Source organism: Panthera pardus, unplaced genomic scaffold (assembly GCF_024362965.1).
Source record: "Panthera pardus isolate Hobbes unplaced genomic scaffold, ASM2436296v1 HiC_scaffold_11, whole genome shotgun sequence".
NCBI classification, from domain to species: domain Eukaryota; kingdom Metazoa; phylum Chordata; class Mammalia; order Carnivora; family Felidae; genus Panthera; species Panthera pardus.
This window is the reverse complement of record NW_026526666.1, coordinates 71,977,723-71,997,834: the sequence shown is the minus strand read 5'-3', so window position 1 is coordinate 71,997,834 and position 20,112 is coordinate 71,977,723. Positions and strand designations below refer to the sequence as shown.

Genomic DNA, 20,112 nt, shown 5'->3' with positions numbered 1-20,112 from the left:
CTAACCCTGACTCTTCCATATCCTGGCTGTGTCACTGATGGGAAGTCATTTAAAAGTCATTTAATCTCTCTGAACTTCAGTTTCCTTCATCTATAAAATGAGGCAGATGACTAACCTTACAGGGTTGTTTTGAGAATTAAATGTAATAAGGTATTAAGTGCCTACCACAAAACAGACAGTAGGCTGAGAAGGCAAGAAAGGCAGATCATCATAATACAATATAATAGATGCAACCATGGAGAAGTGAACAGAATGCTATAGGACCAAGAGGACAAAGTGGCTAGCTCTATCTTTTACAGGGTAAAGAGTCAGAAAGGAAGGCTTCACAAAGAAGACAACTGAACTTGGGATTCTGTGGTTGGGTTTGCTTGACAGGATGGAACACAGGAAAAGATGCTACAGGCAGAGGCAAAGGCACACGCACAATCATTTTGTATTTGAGAAGCAATTATGTGCTTAACGTCTGCCCTCCCCACCAGACTATAAACACCATGAAGGCAGGGAATCTTATTTGTCTTATTCACTGTCTTAATCCCTAATCTACTGCAGTACCTTCTCACAAGATACCTACTGATTTACTGAAATATGAGTAGGGAATAGTGTGACCAATGTCTACAGTGTGTAGAAAGAACGGACAGGAAATGAGTCTGGGGGCTAGGTTAAGCCAGACTGTGAAGACTCCAGCAAGTAATGGGGAGTCCATGGAAATCTTGAAGTAAGATGACTTCTAGCAGGTATAGGCTGGCTCCCCAGACATCTCAGAGATCCTGGAGGCCTGGTCCACACTGACACAGTCTTTGAGTAGGGCCAAGGATCCTATGTGGTTCCACGGCTAGAGCAGTCCCACTCCCAGGAGGTCAGAGCTGCTCCCTGAGCCAGACTGTGCTGATCCTCTTCATAGTCTGTACACCAGAGAATCCCTCTCGGGCCAAGAGTCTCTGCAGCAAGCTACATTCTGGACCTTCCACTGCTGAATGGCTTGTCTCCCCATCCAGTATGGCCCACTTGCACAGATGAACACGCACACTTGTATACCCTTTCCCAAGACTTTACAGAAGAGGTAAGGCAAACCTGGAGCTCCCTATGTCAGCTAACCTTGTTCCAGCTCACTGGCCTTAAATCCCCAAGGGAAGTGCCCCATCTTCCAGGGGGGCTCTTCAATGCCGCAACTCCTGCACAGTGCTCTTAGATAAGAGCAAGACAGGACTGTCAGGAGCCAATGCTCAGCAAGACCAAGCCTTCCCCATGAGAAGCACTTAATACTCACAGGGGGTCCTTCAGAAGCTTAGGATGTAGGCCATTCACTCATGTGATAGATATTTAGTGAAAACATTCCACTGTGAGCCTGTCCAGGGAAGAGATACTACATTTGGAATAAAGTCTGCCCTTTTCCTTCCCCCTATGCTTGAATGGATAAAGAGCTAGAGGAACCACTGAGAAGACCCCCAATCAGCTGGGCTAGCCCTCCCAGCTACAGAAGGTCTAGCTTGAGTCCTACTTGGACCAAATTAGTCAGGCAAACATCTAGCTGGCCACCTGCTCAGGGACTTGGTTAGGACAAGAAGTTAGCTTTTTAGCTGTGTGACCAACTCAGGGCTAATGGGACAAAGCAGAGCCTATTCTAGTCTCCTTGCCAGAGACTCCCTATTCAGGCTAATGCCAGGAATCTTCCCTCTTTACCCACACAGTGTGCTGAAGTAGCTTCCTGGGTGAGACTCAGAATCCTCTGAGCACCCTGCTCCAGGCTGGCCTGGGGTTAGCAGGAGGAAGCCTCCTGAAGACCACAGGTCCCTGGCAACCAGCACCACTGAAGAAAAAAAATCCCGTAATTTCAACAGCCCTAGTTTGGTGCTGGCCTACAGCAGGCATCTTCCTTTTAGGATCCTGGCCAGAGACATTCCAAGAAAAAAAAGCTGCCTGCTCTCTGGCCTCTGTCAGATGCTAGGCCCTGGCTGGGACATAGGAAAGGATGGGTCCCCTTTTTCTCCTTGAATCCGGTCTTACAGGGTGCAATCCATGCTAAGGGGCCCCCTCAATCATAGGAGTTAATCTCTCCTGAAAAAAAGAGGGTCAGTGGGGCTGGGGGACACCTCAGAGCTCATCTTATTTTCTCCCAATCTATTGCAGGTACCCTAATGCTGACCCTACCCAGAGCTTGACCAGTCACAGAGCCTAGGCTTATACACTCCCAGGAACAGAGAGCACACCTGCCACTAGGTGAGCCTAAATCTGACTCCATCCTGAGGAGCCCCAGGAAATTCAGTCTGCATTTCTCTTTCCCATGGGGCAGAATCTCTTGGCTAAATTAAGAGATCTTCCTCCCTCTCCCTGCCACCATCCAACTTCCTCTAGGCTGCCTACCTCCAATGCAGATGTGCCCTGCTATCCCCCCCAACACTCTGCTTTCTCTTGTGCTTTGATAGGGGCTAAGCTTTGGGTTTATTGGTCTTAAAGATAAATAAAGCACCAAATGAGATCCACAGGCTTTTTCTCTTCTCCCCTCCCTCTAGAGAGGAGGGAGGGGGAGGGGGACCTTCTCCCTTGGTGAAAACCCCCAGGCCAGAAGGGGTGGGAGACTAGCTGAGGCCAAGCATAGCCCTTCTTTATTCCCTCAGGCTGGAGCACAAGAAGTAGCATCTTAACCTTTTCCAGCTCCCCGAGGAGAACATCCTAGAAGTGTGGTCTCTGCCAAGGGTTCTAAAGCCTTTAATTTGATTTCCCTCACATAGGCAATTGTTGTAATTATTCTGATTAGGAATCATTACCCAGTGCAGCCTGTGCACCCCTGACAGGCACAACGCATCCAGCGGCAAGCTGCAGTGGGGCAGGCGGGCCCAGCCGCACCTCCTGGAGGAGCTGACAGCAAACAAAAGCCATCGATGGGGAGTTCTGGGTGAGTTAATGAAGTGCTCACATGCCACAGGAAGCCCACACTAAAGCTAAACAAAAACACCTCCAGTCCCCAGGGCTAGTCCTGCAGTGCCACAGCTCAGCCCCCCCTACTCCCTGACCCGCCCAGCAGAGGCTGCCAATGCCGCCCAGCAGAGGGCCAGGGACCAGGAGGGGGTGGGGAGCCCTGTGAGGATCTCAGGGCAGCACTCGGACATCTTGCCAGTAACCCTGATGGGAACAGCTGGAGATGACAGATCAATGGTTCAATACTCTCAACAGCATGTCACTGATGTGACAGCAAATGTTATTCTAATCAAGCCATAATCATAGTCAAATTACACGGCTACATTCTCAGGAGGGGAGGGAGAGAAAGGCAGCAGGAAAGGGTCAGAGGTCAGGAATTAAAGGTCATTCAACCTACCTCCAGTACTTGCTGCAGGCTTGGCTGACCATCCACCATAGCTTGAATAATCCCGGTGAGCTGAAAGGAAAGAGAAATAGCCAATAGGTGGAACCGGAGGGCATAGGGTTTCAAAACTGGACTGGATCCTTTCTTTCTGTTTTTCTCCTTCTACTGTAAAAGATTCTGGTGTGCACTGCTTTAGGCTCAGAATCTGACAGAAGCCTTGGGAATAAAGTCCCAGGATACAAGGTGAATTCCCCCTGCCCTGAGAGGGGGATACACACCTACATACTGACCACAGGGTGTGTTTCATACCTATTTCAGCTTTTACTTTGAAAAAAACCTGATTTTATGTATCTTTTGTATTCAATAGGCTCAATAACTCCCTACAAATTACAGTCTAAAGTCAATTCACCTCCAAGCTTCACAGAAGTTCCCAGAGAACTTGGAGAATACTTGCACAGGACAGCCATACTTGGGTTCTGATGTCCAGCATTTCCCCCTGTAACATCAGTGAAGAGCCAGGGGAGCCCCACAGGCATCTACCCTTCACCCTAAATACCTGGGCCCTCAACACCAACTAGGCAAGTAAGAAATAGACACCTTTAACTTAATGCAGATGAAAAGGCCTAATGTATGAATCTGCTCTAGAGAATTTCTGACTCACGAGCCTATGCTACACCCAGGTCAGGCCTAGCTTCAAACAAGCTTGTTGCTTTGCATTGTTTGGAAGTGAAAATATCCCTCGGACACAGACTAGGACAGACTGCCTCAGGGATCTGAGGCAGGAGGCCCCTATCCATAGACTTGGATCCAGCAGGAAATCACCATGCCCAATGTGCCCCTGGCTACTTCCACAGAGAGCAGCATCTCAGGCTTGCTTGGGAACTTCTTTTTTTTTTTTGTAAGTGTTGGGGGGGGGGGATTAAACTCCAATTAAACTATAATTACATTTAATGAATATCAAATACCCAAATCACAGGAACCGCTGGCTCTAAGAGGGAAGGTTATTTTCTCGTAGTGACTTACATGGAATGGTAATACACACCTTTTAGGGAAGAAATTTTCATTTTAAGAACGCTGAGTTCCTCTAGGTGGGTTTCTGTAGTTCATCAAGTCATTATTAGGTGGTATTTTAAGGAAGTGTAAGGACACAGCCACTCTATTTTATATTCCAGAAACTGTTTTTATATTAATCTGTATTTTAATTGGGTAACAGCTGCTGCCTACAGACTTCCCATGGTCTAAAAGGAAAATAAATTAGAAAGATTAACTACACTGTTGTTTCGCAAGGCTTTAACCCACAGCATGCCCACCCGGCTGGCACCTCCACACCCTTTCCTTGCTTGGGAGACCAAAGAACTGCCCAGCAGAGGGAGGGCCTGAGCCAAAAAGAAGAAGAGTTGGTCTGCTGAGGGGTGAGTGGAGGGTTAGGGTGAGGAAGAGCTCTGGGTCAGCAGCTTTCATCTTAGAGTGCCAAGACTCCTCCATTTATTTAGTCAACAGCTATTCATGGACAGCCTACAATGTGCCAGACTCCATTCTAAGAACTAGGAATCCAGCCATGAGGAAAAACATGAAAACCCTGCCCTCATGGAATCTGTGTTCTTCTTGGCAGCCCCTCCTCTTCCCAGTCCAGCCAGCACCCAGAGCCACACATTCAGCAGGCAGTTGCCCTGTGTTTTGCCTCAGGCACACAGGGGCCAGAGCCCAGAGTAGGCTTGTTGCCAACTCCAGGTCCAACATCCAGATGACTGACTAGCACCCATGCATCCACTGCTCTTCTTTCTGGTCCAGCTTCTCTCCTGCTTGGTTCTTCCAGAGCCAAGTCACGTCCTCAAGCTTGGAGCTGGGACTTAGGGTCAGAACTATCCTGGAAAACCTACAGCCACTCTTACTTCTTGGAAAGCTCTGGGGTCTGTGTGCCAGTCTCATGTCTAGTCTGAGTCTTCTGGGACAAGGTTAGGTCTACGACTTCTGACTCCTACCAAGGGTCACTCAGATGAGGTGAATACTGAAGGGCTTCCAGAAGGACTCGCAGAAGAAACCAATGGGTACCCTTGCCAAGAGCCCTCCCTCCTTGGAAATGGGACTTAGGTCAGCATCTATGTACTCTACAAGCACCTGCTCTGGGCCCAGGAAAATCACTAATGCGGAGAGAGAAAATCACTCTACTATAAAGGAAAACCAGGGCACTGCTCTCCAGGATCTCCCTCTATAGGCTAGGCCCGCCTCTTCAACCCTGGTGGTAGTGGGTAGGGCTCCAGGGTCCTGGGGCTTTCTCACACTCCTATCCGGTGGTCAGTAGTCCTAGAATCATCAGCCTGAGGGGGGCCTAGTGAGCTCAGCTCCCTCTCTATCTGGGTGTTTCTAGAGCACTTGTGGTTCAGCAAGACATGGCTTACAGCTGAATTCCTGAAGGGCATGAACTCACCCCCAGAGACACAGAGTCTTGAGCTATTGGTTCAGCTAGAGGCATCCTTCCAGGAGGAGGCCTCACTCCTCTGTATTAATGCTTCTAAGGATGGACTACATCTTATCAGCTCTACCAAGGCACTAGATGAAGAGACTGTGGAATTAGGAACATTAGTCCATGCACCTGACAACCTATAAGACATCTCTAAGACCTACACGAGAAGCCATGAGGGAGAGAGCCAATTTAATACAAATAAATATTGGAAAGTTCTACCTTAGGCATAACTTAAATCCTTCCTGTTGCAGTTTAAACCCAATCTCACTTGGGTTAATATATATTTGTAAAAAGCTTTCACATCCTCACAATGAAAGGTACTAGAGCAAAGCCAAGTATTATTAAGCTGAGAACCAGGGCTCACAGGCTAAACAGAGCTCAGAGACCTTAACCACTTAAAGCTGGAGAGGTGAGAGGAAGAATTAATGTGTGCTCTGTGGCTCCTTTCACCAAGGGATTACAGATTAACTCCCGCTTCTCCAGACTCGGAAACCACAAGGCGAGGGCTTTTGACCCTGACTGATAACATGACTGGTTACTGAGATCCCCTACCCACACAAGGGCTTTGTCCAGGAACAAGCTGGCTTCATCATAAACACTGGCAACTACAGGAAGCAGCCCAGGACACTCAGTGCCAATAGAATGTCAGCATCCAGCCTTTCTCCTTTCACAGTTTATCTCCAACACAATCGTATTCTGACACCAAGACAGTTTGTTGATTACATAAGCACTTGTCTCTGGTGTGCAATCTGATAATCAGACCCACTCTTTCTCCTCAGACAAAGAGACCAATAAATCTCAGCCTTTATAAGTACAGGTGCAAGACAAAGCCCTTTACTGGCATTTAGCAAAATGGGTATTTTTTCTAGTTTTTTTTTTTTTTTTTTTTTTTCCCCAAGACAATGACAACAACAACAAAAAAGACTACACATGGTCAGGGACTGTGCAGCAGCCCAGCTGCTAGAGGCAGAGATCTGATGAGCTGGAGCAGATTTTAGAGGTGGTAGGGAAAGGGCTTGGGAAGGAATGAAACATGTCTCATCCTGTCTCTATCAGAAATAAGTCTCCAGGCAGACTATCAACGGGGACTAAGAAAGAATCTCAAGCAGGCTAATAACATGTCCATTACACAGAGCAGTAAGAGTGTCTACATGTGGGCTACAGACCCACTCAAGGCAGAATGCCTCTTCCTGCCGAGCCTGTCTCTCCCCCCACACAAGCATGTGCTCATATGTGTACTCACGTGTCACAGGCATGCATGCATGCACACACACAGGCACACAGACCAGGGTTCTTAAGAACTTCTTGTGCACAAGAGAAAATCCTACTAGAGGAACTGCTGAGGCACAATCCACAGGTTTTGAGTTGTTCCTCACACTTACTAAGGAAAAAATTTCCTCTGATTATGATGATCTCTATCTCTACCCCAAAGGCAGCTACTGTCATGCTGGATTAGGCCCCACAATGATGGCTCCCATCCTTTGTCCATGCCTCTCTCTACATTACAACTCCATCTGGTATGGAGACAGAGCAACATTTGGATGATCTGAGGTTTTCCAAAGAAGACTTCACTTACTCAAAAGAGAGTCAGCAGTACAGTTACTTGGGGTCAGGGGTGGCAGGGAGAAAGGTGTGGCTGAATAGCTCTTTAATAATATTCATTCATTTAAGGAACATGTGTCAAGTGTTTACTTGGCACCAGGCCCTAATGATGGGACAGAGATGGATCAGATCTGGTTCTTGCCCTCAAGGAACTCACAATCTAGTGGGGAGACAGATAAGTATATACAGTTTAATGCATCTGATCAGCACTTTGTGTAGTGGGATCAGCCAGGGGCTCAGGGGAGGCTCCCCAGAGAAGGTGACCCTGAGCAAAGTCCTAGAGGACAAGAAGGGGGGTGGGTGGAGAGTGGGAGCAGCATACAGGCAGGAGGAGCATCATGTGCAGAGGCACACTGTGAGGGGGTAACCTTGGGTGAGGGAAGTGAGGGGGTGTGAAGCAGGGAGATGTGAGGCTGGACAAAAAGGCAGGGACCAGGTCAGGGAGAATTGGGGGCTCTGGAGGCCTGAGGTGAAATGGTACACTTGTTGCCACAGCACAGCCATATCTTCATTTTCAGATAAGGCTTCAGAACAATGGTCCCAACCCACCGTGCTTCCTGCCCTCCAAATTACGTATTTGTGTCTTGGGGTGAAACTTTCTAGAAAAAAGAAAAATATCTCCCATCACAATCTCACAATCCCTCCTCCCTTACCTCCCCAAAGAAGCAGTAGCAGTCCTGATTCCAAAAGATCCCTTTTCCCATTACTCTCAAGCATCCACTCCTGCCCAGAGATGAGCTTCCACAGTGCTGTTCCATCCCTAAACAGCCAGCAACCTTTCTCAAATTTGGGCCTGCCCCACTGCACCAGGCAGCCTAGCTGCAGCTGAAGCCCCCAAGGGGCAATCTGCACACAGAGAGGAGGAAGAGAAGGACAAGAGGACACTGCACTTTCAGGCTAGTGGAGGCTCAGGTAACTGGCTTGTTTTAGGAAACTCTTCCCTTCCCATATGGAATGGGATTTTTGCCATCATTAAAATTTGATTTTTTCCAAAAGGGGCAAAAAGAACAGATTAGCGCCCCCTGGTGGTACAGGTAATTCCCAGGGGCAAGGGTTGTGGGGGCGGGGATGTAGATCCCAGAGGGAGTAAGAATCTCAACATCATTACTGGAAACAACAAAAGGCATGAGAGACTAGACACCTTGGCAGATGGATACCTGCACCAAAAGGCCCACCTGGGTTGGGCGGCAAACACTGGCATCAAGCCCAGGAGCGACCCTCAGACTTTGTATCTGGGCTGAGTCAACCTCAGAGCCCATGCGGCCTTCCCACCAGTGGCAGGCAGGCCCTTTCCCAGCATTCTCCACACCAAGACGATTGTTTTGGGATCACTTAAGAACTCCTTTCCTCATGTTTCACTCATACTTAGCAAGTAGATCTCTAAAAGAAGGTACAAAGTCTCGAATATACCCTAGCCCCCAAATTCTTAAAAAGATTCCAGGAACACTCATGTTTTCCCGTTACCTTCTGCTGCCATACATACTTGGCCCATGATTCCACCACAGCCTGTGGCTACCGCAGAGTTTATAACACAACACATCACAGAGGAAAGCAGCCACAGGAAGCTTTTCCATACAGGCCGGAGAATGAGAATTCTTCAGGGGTACCTCCTCTCTGCTCCTAGCAGCTCTTTTGAGCTGCATCAAGCATCAAGATCTCAGTTAGTCCCAGTTTCACAATCTGTAAAATGGGGCAAATACTAACCTGCTGGCAAGGTGGTGGAGTATAACACCAGCACAGGGTAAGGATAAGGATAAGAATATTTCAGCCTTGTCCAGGCTGTCCTCATACCCCACTTGGACTGCCCTTCTCTTTCCTTGATGATACAGTTTTGCTTCCCACTAAACCAACACTTCACACAGGACCACTTTGCTCAAGGACAGAAAAGCATCACCAGAAAGCTAAGACAGCCTGAATACAACCTCTCCCTCCAAGAAGCTGAAATCTTCACATCTGGTCAAGTGGCCCCAACGGAAATGGAACTGAAAAGAAGCTGAATCCCAAGGGGCGCCTGCGTGGCTCAGTCAGTTAAGCACCCACTTTGGCTCAGGACATGATCTCATAGTTCGTGAGTTTGAGCCCCGTGTTGGGCTCTGTGCTAACAGCTCAGAGCCTGGAGCCTGCTTTGGATACTGTGTCTCCCTCTCTCTCTGCCCCTCTTTGCTCGCTCTCTCTCTCCCTCTCTCTCAAAAATAAAAGAAACACTAAAATAATTTTAAAATTTAAAAAAAAAAGCTGAATCCCAAAAGCACCACCCTAGAGTGGCATACCACTCCAAATGCCTCAACACGAGGAGGAGTAGGGATGATAAGGAAGAGAAAATATTAGGGAAGCTGGGATAGATTGTGCCCTCCTTGGGTCCCCAATGACCACAGTTGTGCAAGTGGAGTGGCAGACTTTATAAAAACTGCTGAATCCAATATGCACCTGCCTTAGCCACTGATAAAACTTAAGCTGTCCCTAAGCGGCATGTACAGAGCACCAGTGACCCATAAGCTCCCGTCCCAGCAGCCCCTGCTACCCAGCTCCAGGGCCCTTACCTCTGTACAGAAGGGAGTAAGCTGTGGATGGACTACAGGCTGGACATACATGTGAAAGGTAGACTCAATCTCCATGGTTCGACCATTTAGCTTCAGGATGGGGAACTCGATAATTTCCTGGAATGGCAAAGATACAGAAAAAAAAGAATATGTTTTTTTAACCAACCATTTCATAACTCAGAGTCAAGAATGAGGGAATGTTTTGGACTCATTAGCTCCTGCCAGGCCAGACCCAAGACTGAGTGTAATGGTGCCAGCTCAGTTCTTATTCTAACCTTCCCACTGTTAACACCCTCACAGGTGGCCAGGACTAGACACATGCCCCATCCCTGCTGTCTCTGGAAAGGGGAAAGAAGACAGTAGTATAAGCTGCCCAGTTTCCCCAACTGGTTCTCTGCCAGAGGCTTGTTCACTGGAGGCCATGAAAATAGCCCCACTCCTCCCCCTTGCCTAGGCCTCTGCCCTGATGGGCCTGGATCTCCAGCCACAGGACCAATCACAGCCCTCTACATTTAAATTTAAGCAGAACCGATGAGTTTCTTCATTCATTTAAAAAAAAAAAAAAAAAAAAAGAAAAGATAAATAATAAATAAAGCCAAAGGGGATACTAAAGAGAAGAAGAAAACTGAGTAAGAGTAATAGGAGCTAGTGCCTCCCACCTTTCTTTCAGGCAGTACACCCTCCCCCAGCCTGCTCCCCCCAATCACTTAGCCAGCCCTTCCCAGTCCACTGGAACGTAATGGAAGAGAAGGAGGAGGAGTGACAATTTGTTTGGTGTCTCTAAGATTAATTTGTCTCCGTTATTTAATAGAGATGCACAGCACCAAGGTCCTGGTGTGCAAACAGGCTTGCAGAACGCTGGCTGTGCAGCACGCCTCATACATCGCTCCTGGGAAGGGAGGAATGCACCAGAGGGGGGAGAGGGCAGGAGAGCACACACGCACCAGAGAGAAGAGGGAAAGCGAGGAGAGAGAATAAAAAAAATTATTGCTTTTTAATATTCAAAAACAGTTTGCAAAATTTAATCAAAGCAGAGGAAAAGCTAACATTTTTACCACTTTGACATTTTTATTAGCGCTTTCATAAATTTTTAAAACATGAATGGAATTAGTTTACAACACAAAAAAACTGCCCTGAAAACATCTGGAAGAGACAAATAGGAAATAATAAAAAAAATAAATAAAAAGCAAAATCCTCCGAGTAAAATTAGCATGTGGAAAAGACCTCCACTGCAGAGAGAGAAGGGGAGCTTTGCCCCCTCCGTGGCCCCAGCAGTCAGCTCCAGCAGCATCCCTACCCCAGGTCCCCAGTTTTGGAGAGGACCTTTCTCATATCACTAAAATCAAGGCAAACTGATTCTCTCCGGGGACAGCCTGGAGGAGCAGCACAGAAGCTGTGGACACCTGACTGCATGCAGGACAAGGACGAGATGGAAGATGGAAGAAATGGCCGATCTCCTTGACATCCCAGGGCAGCCAGGTAGCCTCTTCCTCAAACACACGTAATACCACCACGCTTGTTTTTAAAGCATCTATTTTTATCCAACACATAAAAGCAGGACTGAAGACCAAATCAAGGCAGTCAGATTTCATAACAGAGAAATTCAAAGGTTCTGCTTGCCTGGTCTCCCCGCGCTGATCCCCAAAGATGGGGAAGCTAACAGGAGCCCCTGGAGATAGGAAGGGCAGCAAGGCTGAGGCAGAGGGGGCACAGCAAGGAGGCCCTAGCTGCTGCTCAGATTAGGTGGTATCTTTCCTCCCAACTCGAAGAGAGGGGGGTACTCATCCCAATTCCCCGGGCCTCTCTCATTCCTCACAAAGCACTACTAAGCAGAGATGGGAGAGGAGAATTTCGTGCTGAAAAATAAAACTGAGGCACACATACAAGCAAAATACACATTGGTCCCCCTGAAAAATCAGAAATCAAAGATTTCCAAGCGCTAACTCTGAGGTGGGGCTCATCTGACACCCGAATTTCTGATCTATCCTCCCACTGTGTGGGAGCAGCACTTCCCCAACAGGGGCTCCACAGCCTGGTGAGTTTGGCTGCCCTGGTGTCTAAAGAAACAAATACAGCCAGCTCCTCACTAACAATGTTAGCTGGGCCCACAATGAAATTTAACCTGTGACACAACTGTACTTTTCATTTAAACTTTCATTTGGAGAGAAGCAGTGTTTGGAGACCTGCAGTTTGTCCTGCTAATAAAGACAAGTGTTGGGACCTTTAAGGATGCCATTCATCTCTGGCTTTTATTAAATTCAATTTTCTTAAGCCCATGATACATTATGAAATTAGGAGTTGACATTCCTCTGGAAACAAAAATATCTATCAAACATAAATAGAAAAAAACCCCTCTATTACCAAGAATTTATGGCTTAAAGTTGATCTCTTCCCACTTTTTTACAAGCACATGGTTTGTTTCAGATATCTGAAATGTTATTATAGATCTAGAATTTCATTAGTATTTATTATAAAATAGTAAGCGCTTCAGCTCCTGCTTTGACTAGCACCAAGTCAGCATCCCCAGTAGATTCTCTGAAAACTTAGCCTTTGGGTTTCCCCACTGCACCTCTGTCTTCAAACTGTCCTGCTGCTGGCTTCCTTGCCCCTAGGGAAATGGAGCCAACCTGTGCTTACACTCAGGATCACCCTCCCAGACAGGAGGAACAAGCCAGTCTAGGCTCCAAGCAAAAAGAAGAGTAGATCCCTGAAATGCCTGGGGGCCAGGGACTTGGTGGATTGGACCTATCATAAATACACCTGCCCAGTGTTACTAGCCCATCAGCCAGGCCTTCTTCCTAAGATCAAGAAGAGGGACTTTCAAGAGCCAATCTCAGAACATGACTTTGCACAGGCCCTTTCTCAGCACCATCAGCTATTGTAACAATGACCTTGCACACAGGCATATTCATTTAAGCCAATGAGGATGCAAAGAGAAGCTGAGAGATAGAAGACCCCATGAGGAGTCAGCAGAAAGGCTCTCACTTAGGTACTTCTTACCTTCCAAGATTGCCCAACCAAGCCCAGAACCTCAAAATACTGGCACCAACAGTCCATTTAGGAGAGCGGAACTCTAATCTCTACCAAGTTGACATGACTCTGCAGCCAGTGCACCTGAGGCATGCCAAACACTTCAACAGTTTTTAGCTCATAATGATCAGAAAGGGAATGCTAAAGTTACAGGTTTAGTAACTTCCAACCCAGGAGCTTATGAAGATGTGCCTAAGTACTAGCTTCTGGAGGCAATTGCTCTGATAAAGACACTGTTATTCCTGCCTCTCCTTTTCCCTCCATCTCCTCATTACCCTGGGAAAAAGTTTTTAGGAGTAGATGAGTGTCTGTTTGTGTGGAGGTAGCACCAGGAAGGAAAGAACCAGTATGTATTTACCAGTCCTTTATTCTTCCCCTAAGAATAGTTCCACGATTCCTTACAACTGTATGTCATTTACATTCAATTAAACTACCTGAGTAGCACCTACTGTGTGCAGGGCACTGTACAGGTGTTGCAGTGGGATTCAGAGAGATGTCTCTCTGCTTTGGAGAGGTGCACAGACTAGTGAGCAGAAAAGACACTGAGCAAATAATGAAGAATGCACTATGATAAGTATCTTAGCGGAGGGACATACTGAGCATTAGGACTTTCAATTTATAGTATACTTGCAAATACATTTTCTTTATCTTACCCTTATTAATCCTGGAAGATAGGTCATAGCAGCAGCAGCAGCAGCAGCTCATAAACCAACACTATTAAGCACCTACTATTTACCAGGCAGGGGCTGGGTGTGGACATAGAGACAAATACAAGAAGATGTGGCTCCTCTCTCTGAGGTGCTTGGAGTCTGGGCAAGGGGTAGAGAGGAGCTGGCTCCGACACCCTCGGGATACTTGGGAAATGGAATCATTTCATTCCTTCCATTTGTTGTTTACTACATGGCAGACACTCTGCTAAATGCTTAACAGGAACGACCTCATTGAAACCTCTTAACAACAATTGTCATGATCCCTGTTTTACAGATAAACTAAGGCCCAAAAAAGAAGTGGTCTCTTGCTCAAGGCTTCACACTTTGTGAGGGGCAGAAGTGGGACTCCAAATGGGGAAATAAGACTTAGAACAGGACTCACAGCTTTCAAAATCTGAAGGGTCAAGAGCTGATTCTTCCAGTCTGAAAGGTTGTCTTTAGTGAGCTTGGTCTGTCTCCTAGGAAGAGAGGCTGCTCTCAAGGTACAAGAGACCGTGGACTATGCGGGCAGAGAGTCCTGGAGGACCGCTGCTGCATAGGCTCCACTGCAACTGCAGTGATGCAGACGGTGCTATGCTCGGGGCTCGGGGAGGGTGGGAGCCAGGAGCCCTAGGTTTGCTTCGCCAGCACAAGCTCTGTTCTCGCATGCAAACCTCGCTCTCTCCACTTTTGGTAAGTAACATGTGAAAAGGGAGGATAAACAGCAAGATAAAAGCCAAGCACACGGCTCTAACAGAGATCTCTGCTTTTACAGAGCTCTCCACAGGAACAGGGAGGTGATATGATCTACTGAAGGTGACAAACATGGTAGGTGGTGGAGTGAGGATTCAAATCCAGACAGAGAACACCCCAAAGCATTTCCTGTCTCTCATCTTTAAGTGGCCTCCCATCCTCCCTTCACTGCTACAAACCACCAATGTCTCAGTTTTCTGTCTGTCCAGACCAAGGGTTTCCTGGAACACAGAACTTTCAGAGCTAAAACTGGAATAGCTAGTCACCCTACACTGTCCACAAGCTACCTGCACCACTAGGTTGTCCAAAGGTAGAGCATGATAGATTCAGAAAGCTGGTCTGCTGATGGTGGATGGGAACTAGCCACAACTTGACAACTCAAGACAGAAGCCTCAGAATTTGGACTTTTGAAAGTATCCATGGTTTCAAACCCACTCTATCCGCTGTCTCCCTCAATAAAATGACAACAGCAAACCTTTCTTTGTTTTTTTAAGGGGAGGAAAGACACATAAAAAGGAAGCACCAAGTAAATATTTGTCTCAGGACAAAACTGCAATAGTGGTCCAAATGAAATTTCACACCTACAATCAGTAGATTACAAGAAATAAATGTGTAGGTTGCTTTCAGGGTATTCAAATTCCCTTCAACTAAATTGTCCTCAGTGATAAGATTGTATTTGAAGATAGAACAACAACAGAAGGATTTTAAGCAGAAGGGACTTAGGTTGGACTGCTGGAATTTCTTGACAATGGGACAGAAGTTTTAATAGTATAGTGTTCTTACAGACCTTTTTTTTTTTTTTTTCAAAGCACAAGTTCTCCTTTGCCTGAGCTGATGGTTCTATGGTCCTGTATGAAATAAGGGAATCAGCAGATCATTTCTCATGGCTTCCTCCTCTCAACCTAGGAAATGGCATTCCTTCGATTTAGAAATGGTAACAACTAATCTATACCTTCCCTCTATCCTATGAAGAAAATTCCAGAATGTGCACAGAAAGGTTTGATAAATCCAAAAACAACATCACACCATGAGGTAGAAAAAGCAGTATGTGGCAAAATCATGAGTTTTATGCAAATACTTCGTTTTGGGCTACAAATCCCATGCAAAGGCAGGCTTTCCTCCAAGGGATCAAGGTACCTCCTGGCCACAGGGAAGAGGAGAAGTTGAGAGGGGGAAGTGAGGGCTGCACTGGGCAACGAACAGGGCACGGTTTGCTTAACAGTTTCTCCCTTGGGGGGAAAAAAAAGACATTTTATGCACAAGGAGCTTATTTCTTAAACAAACACTCGTGGTTTTGATTTACACCACAGCCTGCTCCTAAATAATTTATGGCGGGTTAAATTTATTGCCGAGCCCTGGCTGGCTGCAAATTCGAATTGCCAAATAATTAGATTTTAGGGCAAAGCTTATAAATTACCCGTCGATTTGTCCGGACTTGTTTGTCAGTTGCTTTGTGCTTCGGGTCATCTTTGGCATTTGGCTGTTTGGGTTTTAATTGCTGATTTACACTTTGACAGATGAGAGCTGATGCTCGAAGTTTCAGGACAAGGAAGGGTAAAAAATCAGAGCTTTAAAAGGCTGATTTTCACCTACATGTCCCTTTTCACTATCCCCATAGACCCCAAAGCAATTAAAATGTAGAAAAGAGGCTGAAAATAGACACTGCTATTCTTTATTGGGGGGGGGGGGAGGGGGGGAGTGTGCGGAGTGATGTATAATTTGCTTTTATTGAAATCTGAATTAAAAAAAAAACATAATACAATATATTGAGACCAAAAGTTTTCAAAACTGCATCTTCACCCAGTAGTGTGCATCTATGTGTCTACCTTACATGACTGTGGATCAGCCCCAGTTCAAGCATTTTTACATACTCAATTGTAAATAACTGCAGATATTAGTGGCCTCTGTGAAGCTGACCCTTTAGGGCAGCAAACGACCAAACGATTTCTTTGTAGCTACCTGTATACGTATTTGTCATAAAATTAATTGAAGCAAATCTTGGGGTTGTACGCAGGAGAGGCCCACCAGAGGCAGCACTAAGGGAAGTCATGGAAATGGAAAGTCTCAAGTCTAACTTACCATTCCAGTGGAGGAAAAAAAAATCTCTCTGGGTGGTGCCTAAGCTCTACCTACTATGTTGATAGAGGGCCTAAAGGCTTTCTCTACGCTTCCCAAAGCAGGGCCTGCTTCCCAGCCACCCGCTATTCCCCAATACCTTGCAATGAAGCCATGAGTAAGAATACTACTAGTGCTAATTCTACTCGTAAGAGCTAACTCCTATAGCTATTACATGCCAGGCACTGTTTTGAGCACCTATATCTCATCCTCCCAACAGTCCTGAGACTGGTGCTAATATATATTTTTTCATATATTTTTAAATGTTTGTTTATTTTTGAGAGAGTGAGAAAAAGAGGGGCAGAGAGGGAGAAAGAGGATCCAAAGCAGGCTCTGCACTGAGAGCAGAGAGCCCAATGCAGGGCTTGAACTCACGAACCCTGAGATCATGACCTGAGCCGCAATCAAGAGTAGCATGTTTAACCGATGGAGCCACCCAGGCACCCCAAGATTGGTGCTATTAACCCCTTTTTGGCAACAGGGCAACTGAGGCATAAAAAGTACAACTAACTTGCCCAAGGCAAGTCATACCATTAGTAGGTGGTGGAGTCTAGGCTCAAATCCAGAGTCCAGCTCTGGATCATTCTATGCTCTGAACCATTATGCTATATTACTTCTTATCAGAAGAACCTCTACCTTAGTTTCCCTCACTCTGGAGGTCCAGAGTACACATTATGGGACTTGGCCACATGCACCCAATGCCTGTTCATTTAATCAACCAGTAAGGTGAGGGAAAGTCATGTAATGTACTCAGTATCACAAGATAAAATCAGAGGCTTGGTTAGACAAAGGACATTTTCCCAATCAGCACAAATACTGCACTAAAGATCCACTACCCTGGGATAACAGGTGATCAAGACAGGACCAGGCTGCCTCACCAGAAAGAGGCTCTGGTAGGCAACTTGGGTAGGAGACCTGAGAAGCTGACTGGGCTTCAGGAGGACCCGCTCCTGAAGGGACTACTAGTCTCTCCACAGAAGACTGTATTCCCATGGGGTGCTTCACAGATTTCCTGTTCTCTGACCATTGCTGCTGGCCAGAAGCCAGGACAGGGAAACAGTTGTGCTGGCATGACAGATTTTTAAAATCACTGACCATGGAGCAAGCAATACACAGATTGACATCCTGCCTACGATGAACTGAATACTTTTCTCACACATTGGCTCATTTGATCCTATATCTCTGTAAGGCAGGCAGGAATCACTGTCTTATTTTACAGACGAAAAAGCTAGGGAGGTCAGTGGTTCTCAAAGCCTGTTCCCTCACAGGGAGCATCCCCTCACTTGGGAGTTTATTAGAAATGCAAATTCCTGGCCTCTGCCCCAGACTCTGGATCAGAAACCCTGAGGGTGGGACCAGCAATCTGTGGCCAGCTTTCCAGATGATTCTGATCACAATTCTGATTGCTAAAGTTTGAGAACCATTGGTTTAGACTAGAGCAGTGTTTCTCAGACTTCAAGTTATCCAAAACTCTTGTCAAATTACAGATTGTATTTAGTGTTGGATTAGGGCCTGATATTTCTAACAAGCATTTCTAACAAGCTCCTAGATGATGAGGATGCTGCTGGCTGTTAGACCACACTTTGAATAACAAAGATATAGTCTAGAACATTTACGAAACTACCTCCTGATCACAGATATACTGACCAAGTGAGAATCTGAGCCACAGGTGTCAGTTCCTTTCTCACATCAAACCCTTACTTGGCCCACTTTCAAGCACCTGGGACAAGCCCTTTAGATCTCCCAACCACTCCTGGTTCTTGCCATCAGAAACTTCATTCTCCTTGCTGCCACAATCCAGGGGAGAAAAATTGGCATGTCACATCCCAGAACATCCCAGAACTTTATTGAGGAAGTTGGCACCTCTCTGTTAGGGAACTAGCAAGAGGTCTTCTTTCACGACAATGCTTGCTCCCTTGACAAATATTGTCAAGATCAGGGCATCAGCTACCCACAGAGCACTCACACTATGCTCTCCAGAAAATTACCTTCCTTCTGTCCAAATGAATCAAAAAGCAGGACTGGATACTTCTCCTATGAAGACTTCTTGAGAAAGACCTAACTTTGGCCACAGATCTGGAAAAGGATCACAGTCAATTCTCACAAGATCCTGAGGCACCACGCTAAGGATTCCTTACCAACATCAACCAACTACCATGAACTTCCTTTTAAGGCCTACCCTGGCCTTGTTTCTCTAGTCACTTACCTTTCTAGTAAAAGTATACCTGATCAAAATGGCATGTTTCATATGCCATTCTTCAGTCCCTAGTTCCGCCATCCCCAACTAACTACCAATCCCTTCCAGTCTATTAGTTGGCCTTTCATTCAAATGCTACTAGCACTGGGGAAAACAAAACAAAACAAAAAAACTTGTCAACAATGCAGACAGAGTCCCTGGACTCCATTTCCAAACACCACACTCTTAAGCCGTGGCTCTCAGTTCTATCACACTTTTGGAGAACAAGGTTCCAAGCTTTCTTTCCGGTTATCATCCAATTACCTAATCATTACTACCTACCTCCCTTAGGTAGGACCAAACAAGGATCAAAAAGATCCTACTGGCTCAGTTGGTTAAGCGTCCGACTTTGGCTCAGGTCATGATCTCACAGTTTGTGAGTTCGAGCCTTGAGTCAGGCTCTGTGCTGACCGCTTGCTCAGACCCTGGAGGCTGCTCCGGCTTTGGTCTCCCTTTCTCTCTGCCCCTCCCCCACTCACACTCTGTCTCTCTCAAAAATAAATAAACGTTAAAAAAAAATGTTTTTTAAAAGATCCTACTTATATCACCACTACAGAACTCGCCTTATCAGATCTCCTTAGTATAGATCTTCAGTTCAGAGCACCCCATTTACAACAATCATAGGTTCCATCTTTACCCTTGCCAAATCTCTTAGTACCACTGACTCTTAGGAGCCCACCAGTATCCAAATGAGCTACAAGCTACTTCAAAGCATGGTTCTCAAGCTCATTTTCCCCCCGAGCACATCTAAAAGCTACAACACATAATTTCTTCTCTCCATCCCTACCATCACTGCCTTAGTCTAACCTACTAACATCACTTTCAGATAATGCCTCCTAATCAGGTTCTCCACGTCCATTTTTAACCCCTTAGAACACTTTCACTCCATTCCCATGAACCCTGGCTTGCAACATCTGTTTCTTCTATTCCATTCAACAACACCTTCACACTTCCTCTTCTGGCTCACCAACTTTGCCTCCCAGCCTCACTGTGGACTTGGTACGCTCCTTTCCTTTCAGCAACATCAGCAGCTCCACATAAGAACTTCTGCCAGCGTTTAGACTTTAGACCAAACCTTGGCTAAAAGGGCCTCCCTAGGACTAGATACTCAGCACTGGATACCACAGCACTGGAACACGTACTACCAGATACTACCACTGGATACTAGATACCACAGCACTGGAACAGAACTGCACTGCTCATGTAACAGATCTGTTTTGCTGCCCACAGACCAAGATCTCCCATTAGCCACTACATACAGGGATAGGACCAAAACAGCAACCTATTCCAAGGTACGTGTACATCAAATTAAAAGCTTCGCTGATGTTTGTCTCTCCCTCCAGAGTCTACTTACCTTCTTTCTGATTCTCTCAGCACCTAAC

At 46.3% G+C, this 20,112-nt stretch overlaps 1 protein-coding gene across 10 annotated transcripts in view; it reads right to left on the bottom strand.

The window, feature by feature from the left end:
• ERI3 (ERI1 exoribonuclease family member 3) overlaps positions 1 to 20,112 on the bottom strand; it is a 127,965-nt gene that overhangs the window by 85,109 nt on the left and 22,744 nt on the right. For all 10 annotated transcript variants that reach the window (XM_019429018.2, XM_019429015.2, XM_019429017.2 and 7 more), the window contains 2 exons: positions 9,908 to 10,024; positions 3,314 to 3,373 (listed from right to left, as the gene is read on the bottom strand). In XM_019429018.2, coding sequence (XP_019284563.1) covers positions 3,314 to 3,373; positions 9,908 to 9,982 — 135 coding nt within the window. In that variant the 5' untranslated portion in view covers positions 9,983 to 10,024. The remainder of the gene's footprint in view (positions 1 to 3,313; positions 3,374 to 9,907; positions 10,025 to 20,112) is intronic.